Source organism: Monodon monoceros, unplaced genomic scaffold (assembly GCF_005190385.1).
Source record: "Monodon monoceros isolate NGI ecotype Baffin Bay Population unplaced genomic scaffold, NGI_Narwhal_1 Super_Scaffold_6, whole genome shotgun sequence".
NCBI classification, from domain to species: Eukaryota; Metazoa; Chordata; class Mammalia; order Artiodactyla; family Monodontidae; genus Monodon; species Monodon monoceros.
The window spans coordinates 14,065,268-14,088,206 of NW_021703783.1; the positions used below are offsets into that span (position 1 = coordinate 14,065,268).

The following is a 22,939-nucleotide window of genomic DNA, read 5'->3' on the forward strand; positions in this document are numbered from 1 at the left end:
CTGAATATGTTGAAATATAAACAATTACACAAATGGTCATGTATTGATATATGATTGAATATCCAAAATATAAGCAATGATTTGTTTTCTAAGTTAACTGTATACTGAATGCTGAATAGGCCTAAAATAGTGGTCTTTATGTTTTTCTTTTGTCTTGCTTTTAACACAGGTATTTTCTTATCTGAAATGTCAGGTTGTAGTTACAAGCTATTTTAAATGCCAGGTGCCTCAGGTTTTGAATTTAAGACAGGAGACCCTAAGACTGAAGTGGGGAGCTTCTATGAATAGACTTGAATACCATGTTACTTTACAAACAGAATATGCACTTCTCTAAAGGCCTCCTAAAGAGAGAGCTGGTTTAGAAATATATATGCCATAGAGTTGCTTCTGCCACTCCTTATAGTTGTGACTTCCCTAGGCTTGCCAGGATAGTGTAGTGAAAATGAAGTTTAATGCAACTTGCAGGAACACTATTCATCTCATGCCTCATGAATATGGGCAACCTGCTATATCTAACCCAACTCAAAAAAGTAAGTTTTTACAAAAGTTTATATAGATTAAATCCATTTGAAAACCCCAATCTGAATCAATAACACTTGGCACCAGGAATGTCGCTGAGAGCCATATGCCTGTAAATGCAAATTCGTAGACAAGATGCACAAAGGATCCAACATAGCAAATACACAGAGATAAAGATGAGTAGCGTTGCAACTATTTCCTAATTAAAAATGATGATTATAAACTCATGTGAGATGGAAAGAAATCTAAAATGTGACTGGAAAAATAAATGAAAGTTGGGAAGAATTTTCAAAACATTCATTGTGGGGCTTGCCCTTACACTTCAGTGCTCCACCCTGACATTAAAACTTTCCAAGACATGAGAGACCTTCAAGATGGTGGAAGAGTAAGACGTAGAGATCACCTTCCTCCCCACAAATACATCAGAAATACATCTACATGTGGAACAACTCCTACAGAACACCTACTGAACGCTGGCAGAAGACGTCAGACTTCCCAAAAGGCAAGAAATTGGGTAGGGCCAAAGAAAAAAGAAAAAACAGAGACAAAAGAATACGGTTGGGACCTGCACCTATGGAAGGGAGCTGTGAAGGAGGAAAAGATTCCACACACTAGGAAGCCCCTTCACTGGCAGAGACAGGGTGTGGCAGGGGGGAAGCTTCAGAGCCACGGAGGAGAGCGCAGCCACAGGGGTGCGAAAGGCAAAGTGGAGAGATTCCCGCCCAGAGGATCGGTGCTGACCAGCACTCACCAGCCTGAGAGGCTTGTCTGCTCACCCGCTGGGGCGGGCGGGGCTGGGAGCTGAGGCTCAGGCTTCGGAGGTCGGATCCCAGGGAGAGGACTGGGGTTGGCTGCGTGAACACAGTGTGAAGGGGGCTAGTGCACCACAGCTAGCCGGGAGGGAGTCTGGGGGAAAGTCTGGAACTGCCGAACAGGCTAGAGACCACTGTTTCAGGGTGCATGAGGAGAGGGGATTCAGAGCACCGCCTAAACGAGCTCCAGAGACGGGCGTGAGCCGTAGCTATTTGTGCGGACACCAGAGACGGGCATGAAATGCTAAGGCTGCTGCTGCAGCCACCAAGAAGCCTGTGTGCAAACACAGGTCACTATCCACACCTCCCCTCCCAGGATCCTGTGCAAGCTGCCACTGCCAGGGTCCCGTGATCCAGGGACAACTTCCCCTGGAGAACACACGGAGCCTCAGGCTGGTGCAACGTCACACTGGCCTCTGACATCGCAGGCTCCCCCCGCATTCCATACCCCTGAGTGAGCCAGAGCCCCTGAATCAGCTGCTCCTTTAACCCCATCCTGTCTGAGCAAAGAACAGATGCCCTCAGGCGACCTACATGCAGAGGCGGGGCTAAATCCAAAGCTGCACTCCAGGAGCTGTGCGAACAAAGAAGAGAAAGGGAAATCTCTCCCGGAAGCCTCAGGAGCAGCAGATTAAATCACCACAATCAACTTGATGTACACTGCATCTCTGGACTACCTGAAGAGACATCGAATCATCCCAGAGTTGAGGTGGTGGACTATGGGAACAGCAATATATATATTTTTTTCCTTATTCTCTTTTTGTGAGTGTGTATGTGTATGCTACTTTGTGTGATTTTGTCTGTATAGCTTTGCTTTTACCATTTGTCCTAGGGTTCTGTCTGTCCTTTATTTTTTTTTAATTACTTTACAATTTTTTATTTTAAAAAATTAATTTTTATTTGGTACTTTAATAAATTTATTTTATTTTATTTTTCTTTCTTTCTTTTTTTCTCCCTTTTCTTCTGAGCCGTTTGGCTGACAGGGTCTTGGTGCTCCGGCCAGCTGTCAGCCATGTGCCTCTAAGGTGGGAGAGCAGAGTTCAGTACAGTGGTCCACCAGAGACCTCACGGCTCCACATAATATCAAATCGTGAAAGCTCTCCCAGAGATCTCCATCTCAACGCCAAGACCCAGCTCCACTCAACGACCAGCAAACTACAGTGCTAGAAAACCAATGCCAAAAAACTAGCAAGACAGGAACACAACCCCACCCATTAGCAGAGAGGCTGCCTAAAATCAGAATAAGGTCACAGACACCCCAAAACACACCATCAGATGCAAGCCTGCCCACCAGAAACACAAGATCCAGCCTCATCCACCATAACACAGGCACTAGTCCCCTCCACCAGGAAGCCTACACAATCCACTGAACCAACCCTAGCCACTGGGGGCAGATATCAAAAACAAGGGGAACTACAGACCTGCAGCCTCTGAAAAGGAGACCCCAAACACAGTAAGTTAAGCACAATGACAAGATAGAGAAACACACAGCAGATGAAGGAGCAAGGTAAAAACCCTCCAGACCAAACAAATGAAGAGCAAATATGCAGTCTATGTGAAAAAGAATTCAGAATAATCGTAGTAAAGATGATCCAAAATCTTGGAAATAGAATGGAGAAAATACAAGAAATGTTTAACAAGGACCTATAACAACGAAAAAGAAAAACAAACAATGATGAACAACACAATAAATGAAATTAAAAGTTCTCTAGAAGGAATCAATAGCAGAATAACTGAGGCAGAAGAACAGATAAGTGACCGGGAAGATGAAATAGTGGAAATAACTACTGCAAAGCAGAATAAAGAAAAAAGAATGAAAAGAATTGAGGACAGTCTCAGAGACCTCTGGGACAACATTAAACACATGAACATTCCAAGTATAGGGGTCCCAGAAGCAGAAGAGAAAAAGAAAAGGACTGAGAAAATATTTGAAGAGATTACAGTTCAAAACTTCCCTAATATGGAAAGGAAATAATTAATCAAGTCCAGGGAGCACAGGGAGTCCCATACAGGATAAATCCAAGGAGAAACATGCCAAGACACATATTAATTACACTATCAAAAATTAAATGCAGGGGCTTCCCTGGTGGTGCAGTAGTTGAGAGTCCGCCTGCTGATGCAGGGGACACGGGTTCATGCCCCGGTCTGGGAAGACCCCACATGCCACGGAGTGGCTGGGCCCGTGAGCCATGGCCACTGCACCTGCGCATTTGGAGCCTATGCTCCGCAACGGGAGAGGCCACAACAGTGAGAGTCCCACGTACTGCAAAAAAAAAAATTAAATGCAAAGAAAAAATATTAAAAGCAAAAGCAGCAAGGGAAAAACAACAAACAACATACAAGGGAATCCACATAAGGTTAACAGTTGGTCTTTCAGGAGAAACTCTGCAAGCCAGAATGGAGTGGCAGGAAATATTTAAAGTGATGAAAGGGAAAAACCTACAACCAAGATTACTCTACCCAGCAAGGATCTCATTCAGATTTGATAGAGAAATTAAAACCTTTACAGACAAGCAAAAGCTAAGAGAATTCATACCACCACACCAGCTTTACAACAAATGCTAAAGGAACTTCTCTAGGCAAGAAACACAAGAGAAGGAAAAGATCTACAATAAAAAACCCAAAACAATTATGATAATGGTAATAGGAAAATACATATCGATAATTACCTTAAATGTAAATGGATAAAATGCTCCAACCAAAAGACACAGACTGGCTGAATGGATACAAAAACAAGGCCCATATTTATGCTGTCTACAAGAGACACACTGAAGACCTAGGGACACAAACAGACTGAAAGTGAGGAATGGAAAAAGATATTCCATGCCAATGGAAACCAAAGAAAGCTGGAGTAGCAATTCTCATATCAAACAAAATAGGCTTTAAAATAAAGACTATTACAAGAGACAAAGAGGGACTCTACATAATGATCAAAGGATCAATCCAAGAAGAAGACATAACAACTGTAAATATTTATGCACCCAACATAGAAGCACCTCAATACCTAAGTCAAATGCTAACAGCCATAAAAGGGGAAATCGACAGTAACACAATACTAGTAGGGGGCTTTAACACCCAATTTTCACCAATGAAGAGATCATCCAAAATGAACATAAAAAAGGAAACACAAGGTTTAAATAATACATTTAACAAGATGGAATTAATTGATATTTATAGGACATTCCATCTCAAAACAACAGAATACACTTTCTTCTCAAATGCTCATGGAACATTCTCCAGGATAGATCATATCTTGGGTCACAAATCAAACCTTGGTAAATTTAAGAAAATTGAAATCGTATCAAGTATCTTTTCTGACCACAACACTATGAGACTAGATATCAATTACAGGAAAAAAAATCTATAAAAATTACCAACACAATATGCTACTTAATAACCAAGAGATCATTGAACAAACCGAAGAGGAAATCAGAAAATACCCAGAAACAAATGACAATGAAAACACGATGACACCAAACCTATGGGATGCAGCAAAAGCAGTTCTAAGAGGGAAGTTTATAGCAATACAATCATACCTCAAGAAACAAGAAACATCTCAAATAAACAAGCTAACCTTACACCTAAAGCAATTGGAGAAAGAAGAAGAAAAAAACCCCAAAGTTAGCAGAAGGAAAGAAATCATAAAGATCCGGTCAGAAAGAAATGATAAAGAAATGAAGGAAACAATAGCGAAGATCAATAAAACTAAAAGCTGGTTCTTTGAGAAGATAATTGAAATTGAAAAACTATTAGACTCATCAAGAAAAAAAGGGAGAAGACTCAAATCAACAGAATCAGAAATGAAAAAGGAGAAGTAACAACTGACACTGCAGAAATACAAAGGATCATGAGAGATTACTACAAGCAAATATATGCCAATAAAATGGACAACCTGGAAATAATGGACAAATTCTTAGAAAAGCACAACCTTCCGAGAATGAACCAGGAAGAAATAGAAAATATAAATAGACCAATCACAAGCACTGAAATTGAGACTGTGATTAAAAATCTTCCAACAAACAAAAGCCCAGGACCAGATGGCTTCATAAGCGAATTCTATCAAACATTTAGAGAAGAGCTAACACCTATCCTTCTCAAACTCTTCCAAAATATAGCAGAGGGAGGAACACTTCCAAACTCATTCTGCAAGGCCACCATCACCCTGATACCAAAACCAGACAAAGATGTCACAAAGAAAGAAAACTACAGGCCAATATCACTGATGAACATAGATGCAAAAATCCTCAACAAAATACTAGCAAACAGAATCCAACAGCACATTAAAAGCATCACACACCATGATCAATTGGAGTTTATCCCAGGAATGCAAGAATTCTTCAATATATGCAAATCAATAAATGTGATACACCATATTAACAAATTGAAGGAGAAAGATCATATGATCATTTCAATAGATGAAGAAAAAGCTTTTGACAAAATTCAACACCCCTTTATGACAAAAACCCTCCAGAAAGTAGACATAGAGGGAACTTACCTCAACATAATAAAGGCCATATATGACAAACCCACAGCAAACATCATTCTTAACAGTGAAAAACTGAAACCATTTTCACAAAGATCAGGAAAAAGACAAGGTTGTCCACTCTTACCACTATTATTCAACATAGTTTTGGAAATTTTAGCCACAGCCATCAGAGAAGAAAAAGAAATAAAGGAATCCAAATCGGAAAAGAAGTAAAACTCTCACTGTTTGCAGATGACTTGATACTATACATAGAGAGTCCTAAACACTCTACTAGAAACCTACTAGAGCTAATCAATGAATTTGGTAAAGTAGCAGGAAACAAAATTAATGCACAGAAATCTCTTGCATTCCTGTACCCTCATGATGAAAACTCTGAAAGAGAAATTAAGGAATCACTCCCATTTACCATTGCAACAAAAATAATAAAATACCTAGGAATAAACCTACCTAAGGAGACAGAAGACCTGTATGCAGAAAACTATAAGACACTGATGACAGATATTAAAGATGATACAAAAAGATGGAGAGATATACCATGTTTTTGGATTGGAAGAATCAACATTGTGAAAATTACTCCACTACCCAAGTAATCTACAGATTCAATGCAATTCCTATCAAACTACCAATGGAATTTTTCACATAACTAGAACAAAGAATTTCACAATTTGTGTGGAAACACCAAAAACCCCACATAGCCAAAGCCATCTTGTGAAAGAAAAACGGAGCTGGAGGAATCAGGCTTCTGGCCTTCAGACTATACAAAAAGCTGCAGTAATCAAGACAGTATGGTACTGGCACAGAAACAGAAATATAGATCAATGGAACAGGATAGAAAGCCCAGAGATAAAGCCATGCACATATGGTCACCTTATCTTTGATAAAGGAGGCAAGAATATACAATGGAGAAAAGATTGCCTCTTCAATAAGTGGTGCTGGGAAAACTGGACAGCTATATGTAAAAGAATGAAATTAGAACACTCCCTAACACCATACACAAAAATAAACTCAAAATGGATTAAAGACCTAAATGTAAGTCCAGACACAATAAAACTCTTAGAGGAAAACATAGGCAGAACACTCTATGACATAAATCACAGCAAGATCCTTTTTGACCCATCAGAGAAATGGAAATAAAAACAAAAATAAATAAATGGGACCTAATGAAACTTAAAATCTTTTGCACAGGAAAGGAAACCGTAAATGAGACGAAAAGACAACCCTCAGAATGGGAAAAAATATTTGCGTTGAAGCAACTGACAAAGGATTAATCTCCAAAATTTACAAGCAGCTCATGCAGCTCAACATCAAAAAAACAAACAACCTAATCCAAACATGGGCAGAAGACCCAAACAGACATTTCTCCAAAGAAGACATACAGATTGCCAACAAACACATGAAAGAATGCTCAGCATCACTAATCATTAGAGAAATGCAAATCAAAACTACAGTGAGGTATCACCTCACACCAATCAGAATGGCCATCATCAAAAAATCTACAAATGATAAATGCCTGGGAGGGTGTGGAGAAAAGAGAACCCTATTCACTGTTGGTGGGAATGTAAGTTGATACAGCCACTATGGAGGACAGTATGGAGGTTCCTTAAAAAACTAAAAATAGAACTACCATACGACTCAGCAATCCCACTACTGGGCATATACCCTGAGAAAACCAGAATTCTAAAAGAATTGTGTACCACAGTGTTCACTGCAGCTCTGTTTACAGTAGCCACGACATGGAAGCAACCTAAGTGTCAATCGACAGATGAATAGTTAAAGAAGGTGTGGCACATATATACAATGGAATATTTCTCAGCCATAAAAAGAAACAAAATTAAGTTGTTTGTAGTGAGGTGGATGGACCTAGAGTCTGTTGTACAGAGTGAAGTAAGTCAGAAAGAGAAAAACAAATACCATATGCTAAAACATATATATGGAATCTAAAAAAAAAAAAAGGTCTGATGAACCTAGTGACAGGACAGCAATAAAGACGCAGATGTAGAGAATGGACTTGAGGACAGGGGAAGGGGAAGGGGAAGCTGGGACGAAGTGAGAGGGTGGCATGGACTTATGCATACTACCAAATATAAAATAGATAGCTAGTGGGAATCAGCCACATAGCACAGGGAGATCAACTCAGTGCTTTGTGACCTAGAGGGGTGGGAGGGAGATGCATGAGGGAGGAGATATGGGTATATATGTATATGTATAGTTGATTCACTTTGTTATAAAGCAAAAACTAACACACCATTGTAAAGCAATTATACTCCAATAAAGGTGTTTAAAAAAAATACTTTCCAAGACATAATCAAATCCTACCCTGCTGATTATTTTCTGGAATCATGTTATTTTTGTAATGCATTCTTTTATTAGAATTAAACAGGCTAAATTAAAGAGCAATAAGAATGGACTTTAAGACCATAATGAAAACAGAATGTATGGCTTATAGCTAGAAATCAAATAAGATACAGACCCAGAGGTACTGCAAACCACAAGCCATAACAATGCAGGTAGGTTTCAAGAAGAGAGTTCAAAATAATGCAGTATGCACCAAAAATATTGCCTACCTCCTAGATGGTGAGGCAGGATGCAGGTGGAAACTGTAGCAGTAGACAGAGTGAGCAGGGAGTTTGGAAGCAAGGACAGCAATTCAAGATCAATAAGTAGTTACTGGGTTCAGAAAGAAATCACAGGGAAATCTGAAAAGAAAGCTAAAAGACAAGCACGGAAATAAATTCTGAGACATCTCTCCTGGTCATATGCTCATAGGATATGTTCACTATAAGGGCATGAACACAACCCATGGTCTAGTCAATCCAGTATTAGCATGTAAATTAAAGAAGCCCGCAACTGCAGTTTAAGACAACACACATTATGGTCTTTATATATTCAGACAACATTCAGAGATTATGCAAATTTTCTGAAATCATCTTTGACATTCTCACACTTTGGGAATTCATAAATGTCCCCATCCTTGAGGATGGTTAGTTTCTTCAGGTGTGCATTAAATGAACGTTGTACCCACTTTTTTCTGCTGTCTATACTGTGATATAAAACCTGGCTTAAACTCTGTGTGTGTGTGTGTGTGTGTGTGTTTGTGTGTGTGTGTGTGTGTGTGTGAGAGAGAGAGAGAGAGAGAGAGAGAGACTTAAATGGCTTACTTGGCAACAAACCATAGAAGCTTTGCTTCTCAAGCAGGAATAAGCATTTTTAGGAAGATAGGAAGAAAGCCTGACTTTCATTTTCACAACTTATTCAGATTCCTGAGATGATGGGGGCCCAGATACTTACTGACTGCCAATGGTGAAGTCCCTATAGAGTGTGGGTGGAGGTCTGAATTAGGTCCCGAAGGAGATCAAAGGTTGCTTTTGATGATTGTGTTTCCCACCAGGTTGGGTATACTAGAAAACATTAGAAAGTTGTTCCCAGTGCAGATGATGGCATGGGAGATTTGGGGATGGGTGAATTATGGTGGGAACAGTCAGCTTTGAAACCTATAAGGAAAGCTTCAAAGCCTTCAGATTAATACTCAGTTGGTGATTTCAGTTAAGGCTTTGAGTGTGTATTAATTTCATCTCCAAAAGAAGAGAAACATCTACTGCTTAATAATGCCATTTTTATATCCAAGACACTGTTCATGATATTATTTTTTGTGCCAAGATTCTCTTCCTAGGCATGGTTGAACTCCACCAACAACCTGCTCCTATTTATTATCCTGTGATACTAAAGCAAAAATAAGGAAAGGAAGCAGACTACACACCCCCAATTGTGTGTTGTGTGTATGCTCTGTTATTAGTTTTACACCAGCTAATAAAGCTATCAAATAATAAACATTTTGTTAAAACATTGATGCTGTTTTCCCTGTCTTTCTCAAGACTCTTAGGTCCCTTTGTATTTGCTATAATTTTGTTACTGAGGGAAAAAAAAAAAAAAGGAAACTAATTGTATCTCTTATTTCAGGCTGTCAAGTTTGAATGGAACCTTGAAAGTCCTCTAGTGCAACTTCTGTTACACCGCTCACTGCAAAGCATCCAGATTGCCCATCGTCTTCACTGGTAAGATTAACCAAAATAGGTTAGAATACCTTTTTTTATTGTCAACTTTTCTCTGTGGGGCAGCTTTCCCTTGTAATTGATACAAACTTCCACTTAAAATTCAGCCAAATTTGAGTCTTTGTCAAGGTTATTTTTATTTATGAGTATAATTTAACTGTCATCATCTTCAAAATCTTCCTTTCGTACCGTTGCTGCTCTTTAAATCCAACCAGAATTTTAAATCTGCATGATACCTTTCCTATAGCTTTAAATCACAAGGTCTACATGTGATCACGTCTACTTGCTTAATATTTCAATATAAAATCTAGTTATAAGACTGTGTATGTTTTGGAAGAATGTATGCTTTAAAAGAAATTTTCTGTACAATATTAGTTATAAACAGTGGGGTCTAAAGACCAATATGTGCTCTTTGAGTTAAAAATTCCTACAGCACTAAACTTTTCCCAAAGCATACATTTTGAATATTATTAGTGGAGAAGTCAGACTTATTTAAGAGATACCAGAATTCCTCATCATAACCTGCTCCTGATCCTACTGAACAAGCTATTCTTTGGATGCTGTTCTCCCTACTTTTACTATAACATTGTAAATTCACACAAAAATTTTAGCAATTACAAATGTCAGTGACCTAAGGATGAAATTGAATCTATCCTTTGTCCTCACATATGTATAACAAGCATCATTTATTGCTTCAATTGCTAGTGGAGAACTTTAATAAGAAAAAAAGGAAGTCAATATCATTTTTGAATATCATGTTTTTCTGCTTCAAAAAACATTACTCGTGTTGACATCACTCTTCCCATGAAAATGACTCAAGGATTTCATAATAAAATAGAAATACAAGGAATTGTCAAGCACTAATATTTGATTTGATGCTGAATTTCATTTCAAATTCCTAATAGAAATGCTAGGGCATTTTCCTCTAGTATGTCAGTATAATTAGGCATCAGATACATTGGCCAACAGTGGGCCTATCACTAAATAGACTCTCTTATCCAGCTCTGAATTGAGTCTTATTCCCTACCATTTTTTGATCAGCTACTTTGGTGGGAAGTTAAGTGGATACACTAGTTGGTGTTTCACTGTCATAATAAAGCTAGAACTCCATTAACCTCAATGTTTATTTCCCTTAAAACTTCACTTTTTTCACTTTTCACTTTTTTAACATATGTTTATTCAAATGAAGGCATATTAAAAAATAACATGACCACCTAACAATCTTGATTTAAAATATTTGAACCAAAACATAATATAAAATATATAAAGTAAAAAAGCATATAGAAAGATAATTTTTAAAAAATAGAATAAAATATTAAGGACTTATCCTAATATATTGATTGTTATAATACTAATTCTAGAGCCACCTTAGTAAGTTCTTCATCTGCTAAAAGGCTGTGAAAAGTGGAGTAATTTGAAAGACAACAATGAGTGCAAAGTTGTCAATCAATGTCATACTTGCAGATTCACAATAAATACAATAATGTCGCTGTTTCCAAAGAAGTTAGGAGGAAAGACTTTCTAAGTATGGTTCTCACCCTTATAAAAAAGAGAAAAACCAATAACAAAGCCCGTTTCTCTTCTCACTGATTTAAGAGAGTAAGTTAGAAGGGCTAGAAAAGAGTATAAGTTATGAGTAAGAAGGGCTAGAAAAGAATATAAGTTATAAATGGACTGCTTGTTTCTGAATGCTTAATTTGTGAAAATATGGAAAAGGAAAAGGAAAACATGGAGGGAAATATTTAATTACCCACATTCTTTTAAAACTTAAATAAAAATTAAGAATCAGGCAAAATATCCTAAGCATCAAAGAACATTACATATATTTAGAATATATCTTGGAGTTAAAAAATAATAGCTGCTGGTGCATAGCATCATAGTTAGGGGACATTTGTTTGTAGAATATTGATTTTTTGTGTGTAGAATATTGAGTTAAAACTTTAAAGATGCAGCTCAGACCCTGCATGATACACTTAAAAATATTCTCAATATATCTTTCCTTAAAAAACAAAACAACAACAAAAGCCAATACCCTGTAATTTTAAAAAAAGATAGAGATCCATCAGACATCAGTTTAATGATTTTTCTCCACTCGGGTGAGCTCCTGCTTCCTCATATTCAGCATGTTCAACACTGAATGCAGCAGCTTACCCTGCTCACTCAGGTCTTGGAGGCTTTTCTGGATCTTCCCCATTTCTCACGAATATGCCCAGTTGTTTACCAAGCCCTATAATCCTATACCTCCTAAATAGCTCTCCCTGCATCCACTGCTTCCACCTGTCACTGCCACTGATCAGAATGTTGCCTCATCAGATACTGAGTTATGAATAAACAGGCTTGCACAGAAACCATCTTGACTACTTGCCATCACTGTGGGTAGCCTTCCTGAAAAGGGAAATTGACTTGGAGTTACTGTTGGAAGGGTGATGTAGGATGAGTATCCCCTATTTTTCATGAAAAGGGAGTTAACAATAAGCTTTGGATTGGGAAGGTTTAAAAGCTTTCAATCACAATTTGCACCCTAAAAGGTGACTGTAAATGGGTACAGTAGCATTTGGAGTTCACAACTAGGAGGCCCCTCCCCCATCATATAACAATTTTAGAAACTTAAACTCAGTGCCCCTTTCCGTTTTGAATAAGAAACAAACAGCTGTCACTAGCTGGTAGTGAGATATTGGGTTGAATGGGGCTCCCCAAAAGATATACCTACATCTTAACTCCAGGAACCTGTAACTAAGACCTTATTTGGAAAAAGGGTATTTGAAGATGTAATTAAATTTAAAATCTTGAGATTAAATCATCCTTTATTATCAGGGTGGGTCCTAAATCCAATGACAAGTGTCCTTATAAGAGACAGAGGAGAAGATGCACACAAACAGAAAAGGCCATGTGGAGGTGGAGTCAATATAGCCCAGAGCCAAGGATTGTCCAGGGTCACCAGAAGCTGGAAGAGGCAAGGAAGGATTTTCCCCTAGAGCCTTGAAAGGGAGTACAACCTATCTTGATTTCAAGCTTCTGGTGTCCCGAACTGTGAGATTAATTTCTATTGTTTAAGCCATCAGTTAGTATTAATTTGTTATGGCAGCCACAGGAAATATACAGCAAGGAAAGGACTTTATGAAGGGCTCTGACTAGATTGGCTCTGATGTCACATCATGCAGGAAGCTTTCCTTGACCCTCTCCCCAGCCACTCTCCAGGGTTGATTGAGTATTGAGTATTGCTCCCATGTTGTATCCCAGAGTATACTCTACATGACTCAGCAGATGTCGTGTCACACAACCTTATCACTTCTATTCCCCTGTCTGCGTCCACTCCTGGTCCATATAGTGGCTAATGAGAGCAATCATGTCATACTTATCAGCATACTAATCACACCAATGTCTGGAACTCAAGAGGTGCTGAAAAAAATGTTTTTAAAATCACGAAACCATAGAAATTTCTCTAAGACTGTCAATATTTTCACATGCTTGGAATTCAGTGCATTCTCAAAGGCACTGTTAGTGCTCTAGCCAAATCCCCTTTACCTGGCTGGTGGACCCATCTTGCAGTTTCAGTGAATATTGACTGCCAACTGCCTCTTCTCTGGAGAGTTGTTCTCTGCTAACATAGCTACCTGGCCTGGGAAGTGGGAAATCTTTAAGGTACAATTTACATTCCAGAACCTCCCCAGGGATGAATCAAAGCTAGATGACCTCTTGGTTAACTCCTTCCCCTCCCCTACAGTGCTTCTCTTACTTCCTTAAAGGTTTTTTTCCTAAAGAGCACTCCTTCAGTAAATCACATACACCTTAATTCCTGTCTCATAGTGTGTTCTAGGGAAGCTTACCTAAGATAAGCATTTCTTTATTGAAGAAAAATAATTTAAATGTGTTTTTTAAAAACACATGTCCACAAATGGACAGCAGTATTGCAGTCTTTCATACTCCTAATACTAGTTTGATTAAATGAGCTCCAAGAGAACCATTTTGAATCGAAATCTGTATAAATTGTTTTTTAAGGCCTATCCTACAAAACTCTGAACGCATTCCCTTCAAAGTGTGGGGTTAACCTGAGATGAAACACACATTTGCAAACTCTCTAAGTGCAGCAATTTTTTTCTGTTTTATTCACTGATATAGCACAAGCACCTAGGGCAGTACTTGGCACTTGATAAATATTAAATAAATTTTTACTGAATGAATGAATAGGACAAAGTTGCCCAACTGGGTACATGCAGACTTGTGACATAAGAGGGCTGTTTGAGCAGTCAGTGCGTCTTGATGCCAAACAGATTTGGCACGACTAGAACGATGTCAGGACATTGGCCCAGTCAGGTACAAGGCAATGCATATCACTAGTGAAGTCAAAACTGGATTGGAGGGGGCTTCCCAGGTGGCGCAGTGGTTGAGAGTCCGCCTGCTGATGCAGGGGACACGGGTTCGTGCCCCGGCCCGGGAAGATCCCACATGCCGCGGAGCAGCTGGGCCCGTGAGCCATGGCCACTGAGCCTGCACGTCCGGAGCCTGTGCTCCACAACGGGAGAGGCCACAACAGTGAGAGGCCCGCGTACCGCAAAAAAAAAAAAAAAAAAAACTGGATTGGAGGGAGAATGTGAGCAGAAGTCAGGGACTAACCTGAGTCAGGAATTAAGGCCTGAAAAACAAGCTGGTGCAATGTCTGCTGGACCAGTTGGGAGAACCATGGAGTGAATTAAGGCCATGGTGTCTCTGGGATCACGAGGACTTTCCAAGGTGGCTCATGGTATTAAAGGACTACATGAGCTTTAGTATACTATGCATAAAATTGAGATGTTGCAAAATCTGCCCATTCATTTTCTCAACAATCTAAACTTATCTAGAATTTTGGGGCAATTTCTCAAATCAGGGACTACTCTAAATAAAGCAAAATAATGTGGAAATTTTGCATCATATGATTTGAAGTCCTATGTTCCCCTCACCCCCTTTCCTAAATATGTCTCCCCAGTGTCTGAAATTCTCTCATTAGCAAGTCACTCCTTTAGGTTAACATTGTTCCCTCCCAGAATTTCTCTTCTCATGTAAAAAGTATATATATTCAGAACATAATGCTTATGATGAATTAGTTTATCATTTGTTCATTTATGTGACAAATGTTGAGATGTTAGACATTGTTGAACTATTAAGGATATGGGAATAGAATCTAAAAAAGAGTGGATATATGTATATGTGTAACTGATTCACTTTTCTATACAGCAGAAACTAACACAACAGTTTAAAGCAACTATACTCCAATAAAAATTAATTTTAAACAAAAGGATAGACTAGAATGGTCCTTGCCTAAAGAAGCTCACAAGCTAACAACACATTAGCATCCAGGCAGCAGGAAAAAGCGCACAGGCTGTGTGGCAGGGACAGAGTAGAAGGAGTAAGCTGACAACAGATTCTGTCCATTTTACAGTTTTGCCCATGACCTGTTCCAAATATAAGGCACAAGGCAGAGAGGCAAGTCTGGCCATCAAGTAAATAAAAAAGCCTCAACTGCGCTCCTATTCTGTCAGAGTTAAATACTGTTAAAGGCATACAAATGAATATATAAAGGAGGTAAATGCTCTCTCTGCTTTGATGTCTGGAACACTCCCTGAAGTGAGAGTAAAGAGCTGTACTTTAGGGAGTTACTGCGGTATAATAGGGCACGCATGATACAAAATCAGGAGGTTTTAAAGCCTCTATCCTTTACCTTCTAGAATCATTGTATTGCTACTAATTCACCTTTTTACCTTTACAGTTTAATAAATAATAAATTATTGCTTCACTTTTTTGTAAGGGGAAGATATGTCTTGTCATTTAATATTGATCTGTTATAATCATCTTTCACCCTGTCATTCTCAGAAAAGTATACACCAGATAAAATCCCTACAATGAGCAACTCACTAAACTAATGAGAGCTTTTCTCTACTCAAACCAACGTGAAAAAAAAAGTGATGGCTATTTGTAAGAAAGTTTACATTTTACATAATAATCTGTAAAATTCATTAGCACAGTTTTCTAGTTAAGGTGTAATATAAGAACAATTGTTTTTGTCTGTTTTCTTTTTATTTTATATAATAGAGGTTATATGTAGTTCCTTTAGTAAAAAAGATTTATTAAAAAGCAGAATACAATTTTTAAGTTATTTTCTAATATCATTTAAGTCTTATTACTCCTATTAAATGTATATGAAAATAGAGTCTGATACAAAGCTCTTCCATAGATCCATGCAAAAACCAGGAACAGAGCTCCACCTTAAATGTATCCCTAGTTTAAATTATTTTCCCTTTAAATTCTTCTATTTTGTTAAATAAGTGAAGAGTTGTAAAAATGCACATTTTGGATATACGTACTGACCTCAAATGTTGGAACTCAGACATCTGGCCTTTGGGAACTAAACTTTCTAATCCAGTCTCTCGCAATTTTTCGTTATAATAGCCACATGCAATTACATCATTGCTTCCTTAGGTAGTAATCTGGTTTCTTTATAATAATATCAGCTCCTCATAGTTTATGTTACAGATTTGGGTTAAGACCTTGAAAAACATCATTATACTGCTTAAGTTTTGTTGTTTCTCAATGAAGAAGAGCAGGAAAATGATCTGGATTGGTGATAAGGATTAGGAACGTATCAGCACGTTGATGGTACTGGACCCAGATAAAGAAAGGGAGAGAAGCAGAGCGTCACGTCGAAGATGTTTTTAGGTACCAGGTCTAGAAGTAGCACACACCACTTCAGCCTATATTCCATAGGTGGGAAGTCAGTAAGAAGGCCCCACCCACTGCAAGGGAGTATAGGAAAGCAGACCAGGTGTACATCTATATACAGAAGCAAAATGCTGTTGGATCTGGTAAACCCATAGCAGGGTCTGCCACAGAGGTAAAAGCCATATAGATGACTCAAGAAATTTGGCCATTAAGTGATAAAGAGGACTTGAAAAGAAAACCAGTACTCACCTTTACATGTATTAATTGGCTTTCTTTTCAAAAACTGAAATTGTCTCAACAGGTAAAAAATACTACTACCTAACTACCTGATTAAGAATCATCATTTTGACAGACATCCTCTAAAAGTGGCTTTTCTCTAACAATTCTATAAATATTTCCAAGAGATTTAACCTGTAGGTACATTTTGTAACCATTTTACCTGGAGGGCTCATTATTAAGATATTTATGTAGCTTGGTGGGTACTGGTAGCTTAGCTCAAGAGGTCCAAAATTGAATCAAACATTTTTACTCTCTACTGTTTCAATCCTTGCCCCTACCATTCCCAAACTGTCTTTTTTATATGCAGTGTCCTGGTTTATGCTCACGAGCAAATCATCCAACATAGAAAATCTGGGAGGCATTTTTCTTACCCAGCAATCTTCTTCATTCAGCAGTCCTTAAGTCCTAACTGTTGTTTCTCAAAAATATATTTTGATTTGTCCTTTTTCTATCTCCATGGCCAGCACCTTATCTCAAGCCTTTAGTGTTACCTACTTGGACTACAGCCTCCTAATTGTTTTTCTTCCCTTCCATTCTTTCCTGTTTTCAGCCCATCCATCCTTCACACTGCTCTGAGAAAAATCTTTGTGTAATACCACTTGATCCCTACTCATAAAGTAGGCTCTAGTTCCTAGGGAACCCCCAGCTGGCTAGCATAATTCCAGTCACCTTTTTCTGCTTACAGGGTTTGGAATTATTAGACTATGACATTAATCTCTTCTCCCTTAATATGACCTTGCAGTAGATTTTCATGATCTCAACTCCATCTACCTCCCATCCCATCTTACATTGTTTTCTACAACCAAACATAGTCTTTTCTATTCTCAAGTAGTTACTCAAATTTTCAGAGGTCTTTCATGCCTTGATGACTATGTGTATTGCATTTCCCTCTGCTTGAAATGCAGCTGTCCTGTTGTTTACCCAGAGTCTTTTAGGACTCAACTCAAATTTTTATCCTCTTTGAAAATGTCTCCAACCTCAACTCTTATACACACTGCCAATGCGCTTATTAACATTTTGCATACTTTCATTTACTTCACCGTTTCCCTTTTCTTTAAGACACTTTGGGCTGCAAGAAACAGAAAATCCTGATTCAACTGGTTTAAAAGATATGAAAAATTAATTATCTCACATAACAAGAAGTTTGCTAGTAGGGTGGTTCAGGAGTTTATTATTGGGGCAGCTGCCTGATTTTGTGATAAACTCAGTTTCTTTGATCTTTCTGCTCTGTCATCCTTAGTGTGTTGACTTGTCTTTAGTTAGTTCATTTCACATCATGGTTACAAGAAGATTGCCATAGTTGGTATCATATGCATACATGACACCATACAGCAAAAGAAAAGGCACTGATCCCTCTCCAACAAGAAAAGTTTTCTATAAATCCCATAGTAGAGTTGACTTCCTATATTATTTGCCAGAATTGGGCTGCATGTCATCCTGAACCAATAACCTAATTAGATGGCAAATGAGTGAGTTGGCTCACCCAGTTGATTTAGAATATTGAGAATCTATCTGTAAACTGGTCATCTTCTCTGAAGGTTATGATACCTGAACAAAATCAGATTCTTTATTCAGGTGTGAAGGGGAGAATAGATTTGGTATAGATAAAACCCTATGTTCCCTTTCTGGACTGTGAGGCTCTATCCTGGCCATCCATCCTTAACACAGAACATTGCACGTAGTACATATTATTGGCACTCAGTAGTACTTGAATGAAGTTTAAAAAATAATCATGCCACATACATTTGTACTGCCTACAGGTTAACTTACCTGGACCACTGCATTTTAAAACAGCAAGCAATCAGCACAAGTCATACTATACTAAATGTATAGAGTTGGCCATTGGTATTCTGATAATCACTTTTGCTCCCTCTAAATAATAGACTCCCCTATTGCTCTGGAATTGGGGGAAGTTGATCTAAATGACTTATGGAAAAATATGAGAGTATGGAATAAATTTTTTGAAGAGGTATCAGGTGTTACTGATTGGGTCCATAGTGTGAGGTGCTTTTACTGACTTAACTATGCTGTTTTTTAAAACCCTGATTGAAAATGAAAGGCTGTATCTAGTGATTTGGCAAGAAGTGTTATGGGGAGACCCTGCCAAGCAGTCAATTACGAACTTTTAAAATATAATTTTCTGTATTGAGACTTTCTATGAGGTTTGGGGAATTACTGAACAGTTTCTGATTTTTGCTGGCTCCTATATTCTCAAGGGTTTTTTTGTTTGATTGTTTTGTTTATTTGTTTTTCTGGACTGTGAAGATTCTTAGTTCTTTTTATTTTGGGTCAGTTACTGAGTAAGTCCTTTCTTACCAGGCCCTATTTACTTCCTGTCTTTGCTCATCAAAGATCACTCTTTGAAAAGGTTGAATGGAGATTTTTCTTGCTTTTCTTCTAACTCAATTTTCTACTTCATTTGTGTACAGTTATTGTAGTTACAACAGAAAGACAATTACTTTATTTTCCTTGTCTAAAGAGCTTCACATGTGTTGCTTTTATCTGTAAGAAAATCTAGACTTGGATACTTCAATTAAATATTTGTCATGTTTAATAACTTAGAATTCTTGTTCTTGTTTTGGCATGTATGATTCATTTTTGACCAAAGATGAGTGAACAGCTTGCACAAATAGTGTTTGTCTTCAGACTTGACAGTCTGCCTGGTACACTAACCACTCTTGACAGAATGGCAAATAATTGGTGTATCTTGCTTGAGTTTAGTCATCTGAAGTTGTTAAAGGAAGGAATCCTAATGTATGCATCACTTTCCTTTTTAAATTGGGCACTGTGTATATATGGTTCCTAAGGTACTGTAAATGTCATTAATTTACCAAAATGATGGAACTTTTATTATTTTCTTCTAAGTAAAATTTAACATCACTTTTAGAGAGGCTGCTGCTCAGTAAACTGTTGACATAAATTGATGACTGAAAATATCACAAGACTCAATCTAGAGCTTCAGTTACTAGATGTAGCAGCAGCTGAACAAGTAGACCAGGGAACTTCAGGGAACAGAGACAGGAAATTGCATAAGAAGTATACTGAGGAAAGAGAGTATTATGTTAGTCGTCCGTTCTTTCATTCATCTATTCTCCGAGGGTTTTTTTGAGTGTCTATTATATACACAATTTATAGTTATTTTGTGAAAGGAATGGAAAATATAAACAAATTATAATAAACATTGTTTAAGTAATGTGGTTTCTTAAACCCTCTTAGCTATTTCAGGCAGTTACTAGAGATGCTGGAGTTTATTTTTCAACTCTGTTGTCTCGACAAATTAATTATAAACATTTCACTCAATGATTTTTAAGTCCTCTTTGACTGGATTATGAAACCAAATTCAGTGTGTTCATTCACACTTATTCATTCTTGGGAAGAGTTGTGCTAAGTGTCCAGAGAACCCCATCCCAGGATCAAGGAGCTTCATGAACTGAATTGGTGACCAGATGGTGACTTGGATAATCCTTCGGAATATTTTACTGTCATTTCTCTGCTATGGAGACTAGAATACTAAGGTTTATCAGCTCTAGTATGGCTCTGACTTGGAGAGTATTACTAAAAATTCTCATCATTCAACTCTCTGTTTTCAATACTTGTTCTTGTCATGACAGCATTGCCTTATGGTAGACATGTTATAATATGATTAATGCTGAATAATATGCTAGTCATTTCAAATACTCTTTCATTAATTCAAACAACTCTGTTATCTCCACTTTTCAGATGAAAAAAATACCACTCAAAAGGCTAAATATGCAAAGCTACTAAGTAGAAGAGCCAAAATTTGACCCTGCACCTCATCCATTATGATCTGCCAAGCCACTTAAATATTATAAAAGATATAACAATAACAATAAAAGGCAGAATAATGTCATAGGAAGAGAACAAGATTTGGGGGAAAATGTACTTGAATAGAAATTCCAACTCAGGTCTCTACTAGCTGAATGGTTTCAGAAAAATTACTTAACCTGCCTGATCTTTTTCATAATCTGTAAAAGAAATATAATTGTGCCTAATAGTTGTTAAAATTAATTGAGATCATATATATCAAGATCCTTGATATATATTTAGTACATCTAAAGGGTGTATTTTTTGAGTCATTTAGAAAACATAAGAATTCATTTAGAAACATAAAATTACAGTTCCCAAGGCTATATCACTAATTAATAATTGCATTGAATTTAGATCTTGGATTGTTGTCATTTGACTCCTCACTCCTACCATTGTTCTTTCTTTCTTTTTTTCCAATTCAAATTTATAATTGAAATTTAATAATAGAATTTGAAATGCATGGAAGTGGGATGAGAAAAATCATTGTGTAGACAAATTAGTTTAGAGACCTGTTGAGAAAAGTATCTTGAAACATTTTAAGTGTCAGAAAAAGTTGGGAGTATGTGCATCATTTATTTTCAGAGAAATTTAACAGACAAAGGAATCTAGCAACATTCACAGATTGCCTGTTGATACATGCTTTTACGTTTCAACAGCCAACATCTGTATCACTCACATCACTTAACTGTCTGCTAGCACAATTCAGAAGAAGAAGATATGAGTAAAAATTTTCATCAATCCTTTGGTTATTTTAAAGGGTTATGACTGTGAACTACAAATGGAAAATTGTACCACTTAAGAAGTTGGGAATTTCAAAGGCAAAGAACTAAAGAACCCCTTACAACAGCAGGAGAATGGATCACTAAAATGTTGCTAAACCTTCCACACTAGGAAAACATTGTAGACTATCCAAGAAAATATAGGAAATCACTGAAACATCTCATGAAATGGGGAAGAAAATGTGATTGGTGGTTGTCATAATTTAGTCAGATTTTTAAATCTTGAATGACATTCATTTGGTATAAAATGTCTATAATAAACATTATTACTGAGCATGTGACAAAAATGAGATCGTTTGTTCTAGAGGTAAAATAGCACCATTTATGCAGGTTTCACTTTCAGGGTTATAGCTGGCAATTCCTTCCAATTGGTTAATGACAAGTGAAGATTGGATACTTCTCTTTTCTCTTTCCTGTAACTAGGAGCCTTAGCAATGACTATCCTGAAGAAATTATTGTTATTCCTATATATAGATTAAAGTTAGGTCCAACAGGTGCTCCAAATTCTGCATGACACTGTACCTATCATTTCTGGTATTTTATACTGAAGCACCTGGGGATCTCTGATATGACATATGAAGCATTTTTGGTCCTGGGCAATTGACTTAAAATTTCTGAGCTTCCATTTCCTCATCTGCAAAATAAGAATAAAATACTTGCCATAAGTAAGTAAATAAAATACTTACCATAGTACAGGACCTGTCATTATAGCTACTTAATAAATATATGTTGAATAAGTCAATAATTGAAAGAATTGAGATTTTTGAGGGTCAAATGACATAAAATTATGCAATATTCCTTGTACACCTCCTAGCCTTAACAAATATTTCTTCTTCTGGCTTCCCTTCTTTTCCTTTTTTTAAAATCAAATGATGATATTTTATTTGTTGGAATATAGCACTCCCCAACTGAAGTATTTTATCAGATAAGTGGGCATATATCTGTAACTCTGGTCTAGTTCACACACATTTCACCTAAGTGTAAATTGGAAAACTATGTACATGGGAAAACTTCTGGGGTACCATTCCTCGTGTTTCTCACTAACCCACATCTTACCACCATTCTGGATGGTTTCGTTTCTAAATGGATGATTCAGCTAAAAACCCCAAGCCTCAAGAACCCTTGACATCCTTTTTCACCAATAAAATTTAGAACCTTCACACTTCAGTAACTCCTTTCCATGGCTACATATTAAATCTTGTCATCACTGGGAATGGCACCTCATCTAAGTTTTAAACTTAGAAATCTAGTATATTAACCTTTTCATATTTTGACTTTACTGCACATACTAAACCTGGTGTTCAGTGTCAATAGAAACTCTACTCCCTTCTTCAGGCACATCCAACCACTCATAGTTTGACTTACCTCTCAATTTTCCTATCCACTCATTTCTGTATCTGGATTAATTTCCTCCATCACCCTCTATATCTACCAAGTCACTTAAAAAAGTCTCATGAATTAGTACCCTTCTCTCCATCTCCACTAAAACCTTAG

General features: G+C 37.4%; 1 protein-coding gene across 1 annotated transcript in view; it reads left to right on the forward strand.

Moving 5' to 3' along the window:
- Window positions 1–22,939, forward strand: part of PIK3C2G (phosphatidylinositol-4-phosphate 3-kinase catalytic subunit type 2 gamma) — a 394,030-nt gene that overhangs the window by 165,149 nt on the left and 205,942 nt on the right. The window contains exon 19 of the mRNA XM_029205345.1: window positions 9,775–9,869. Coding sequence (XP_029061178.1) covers window positions 9,775–9,869 — 95 coding nt within the window. The remainder of the gene's footprint in view (window positions 1–9,774; window positions 9,870–22,939) is intronic.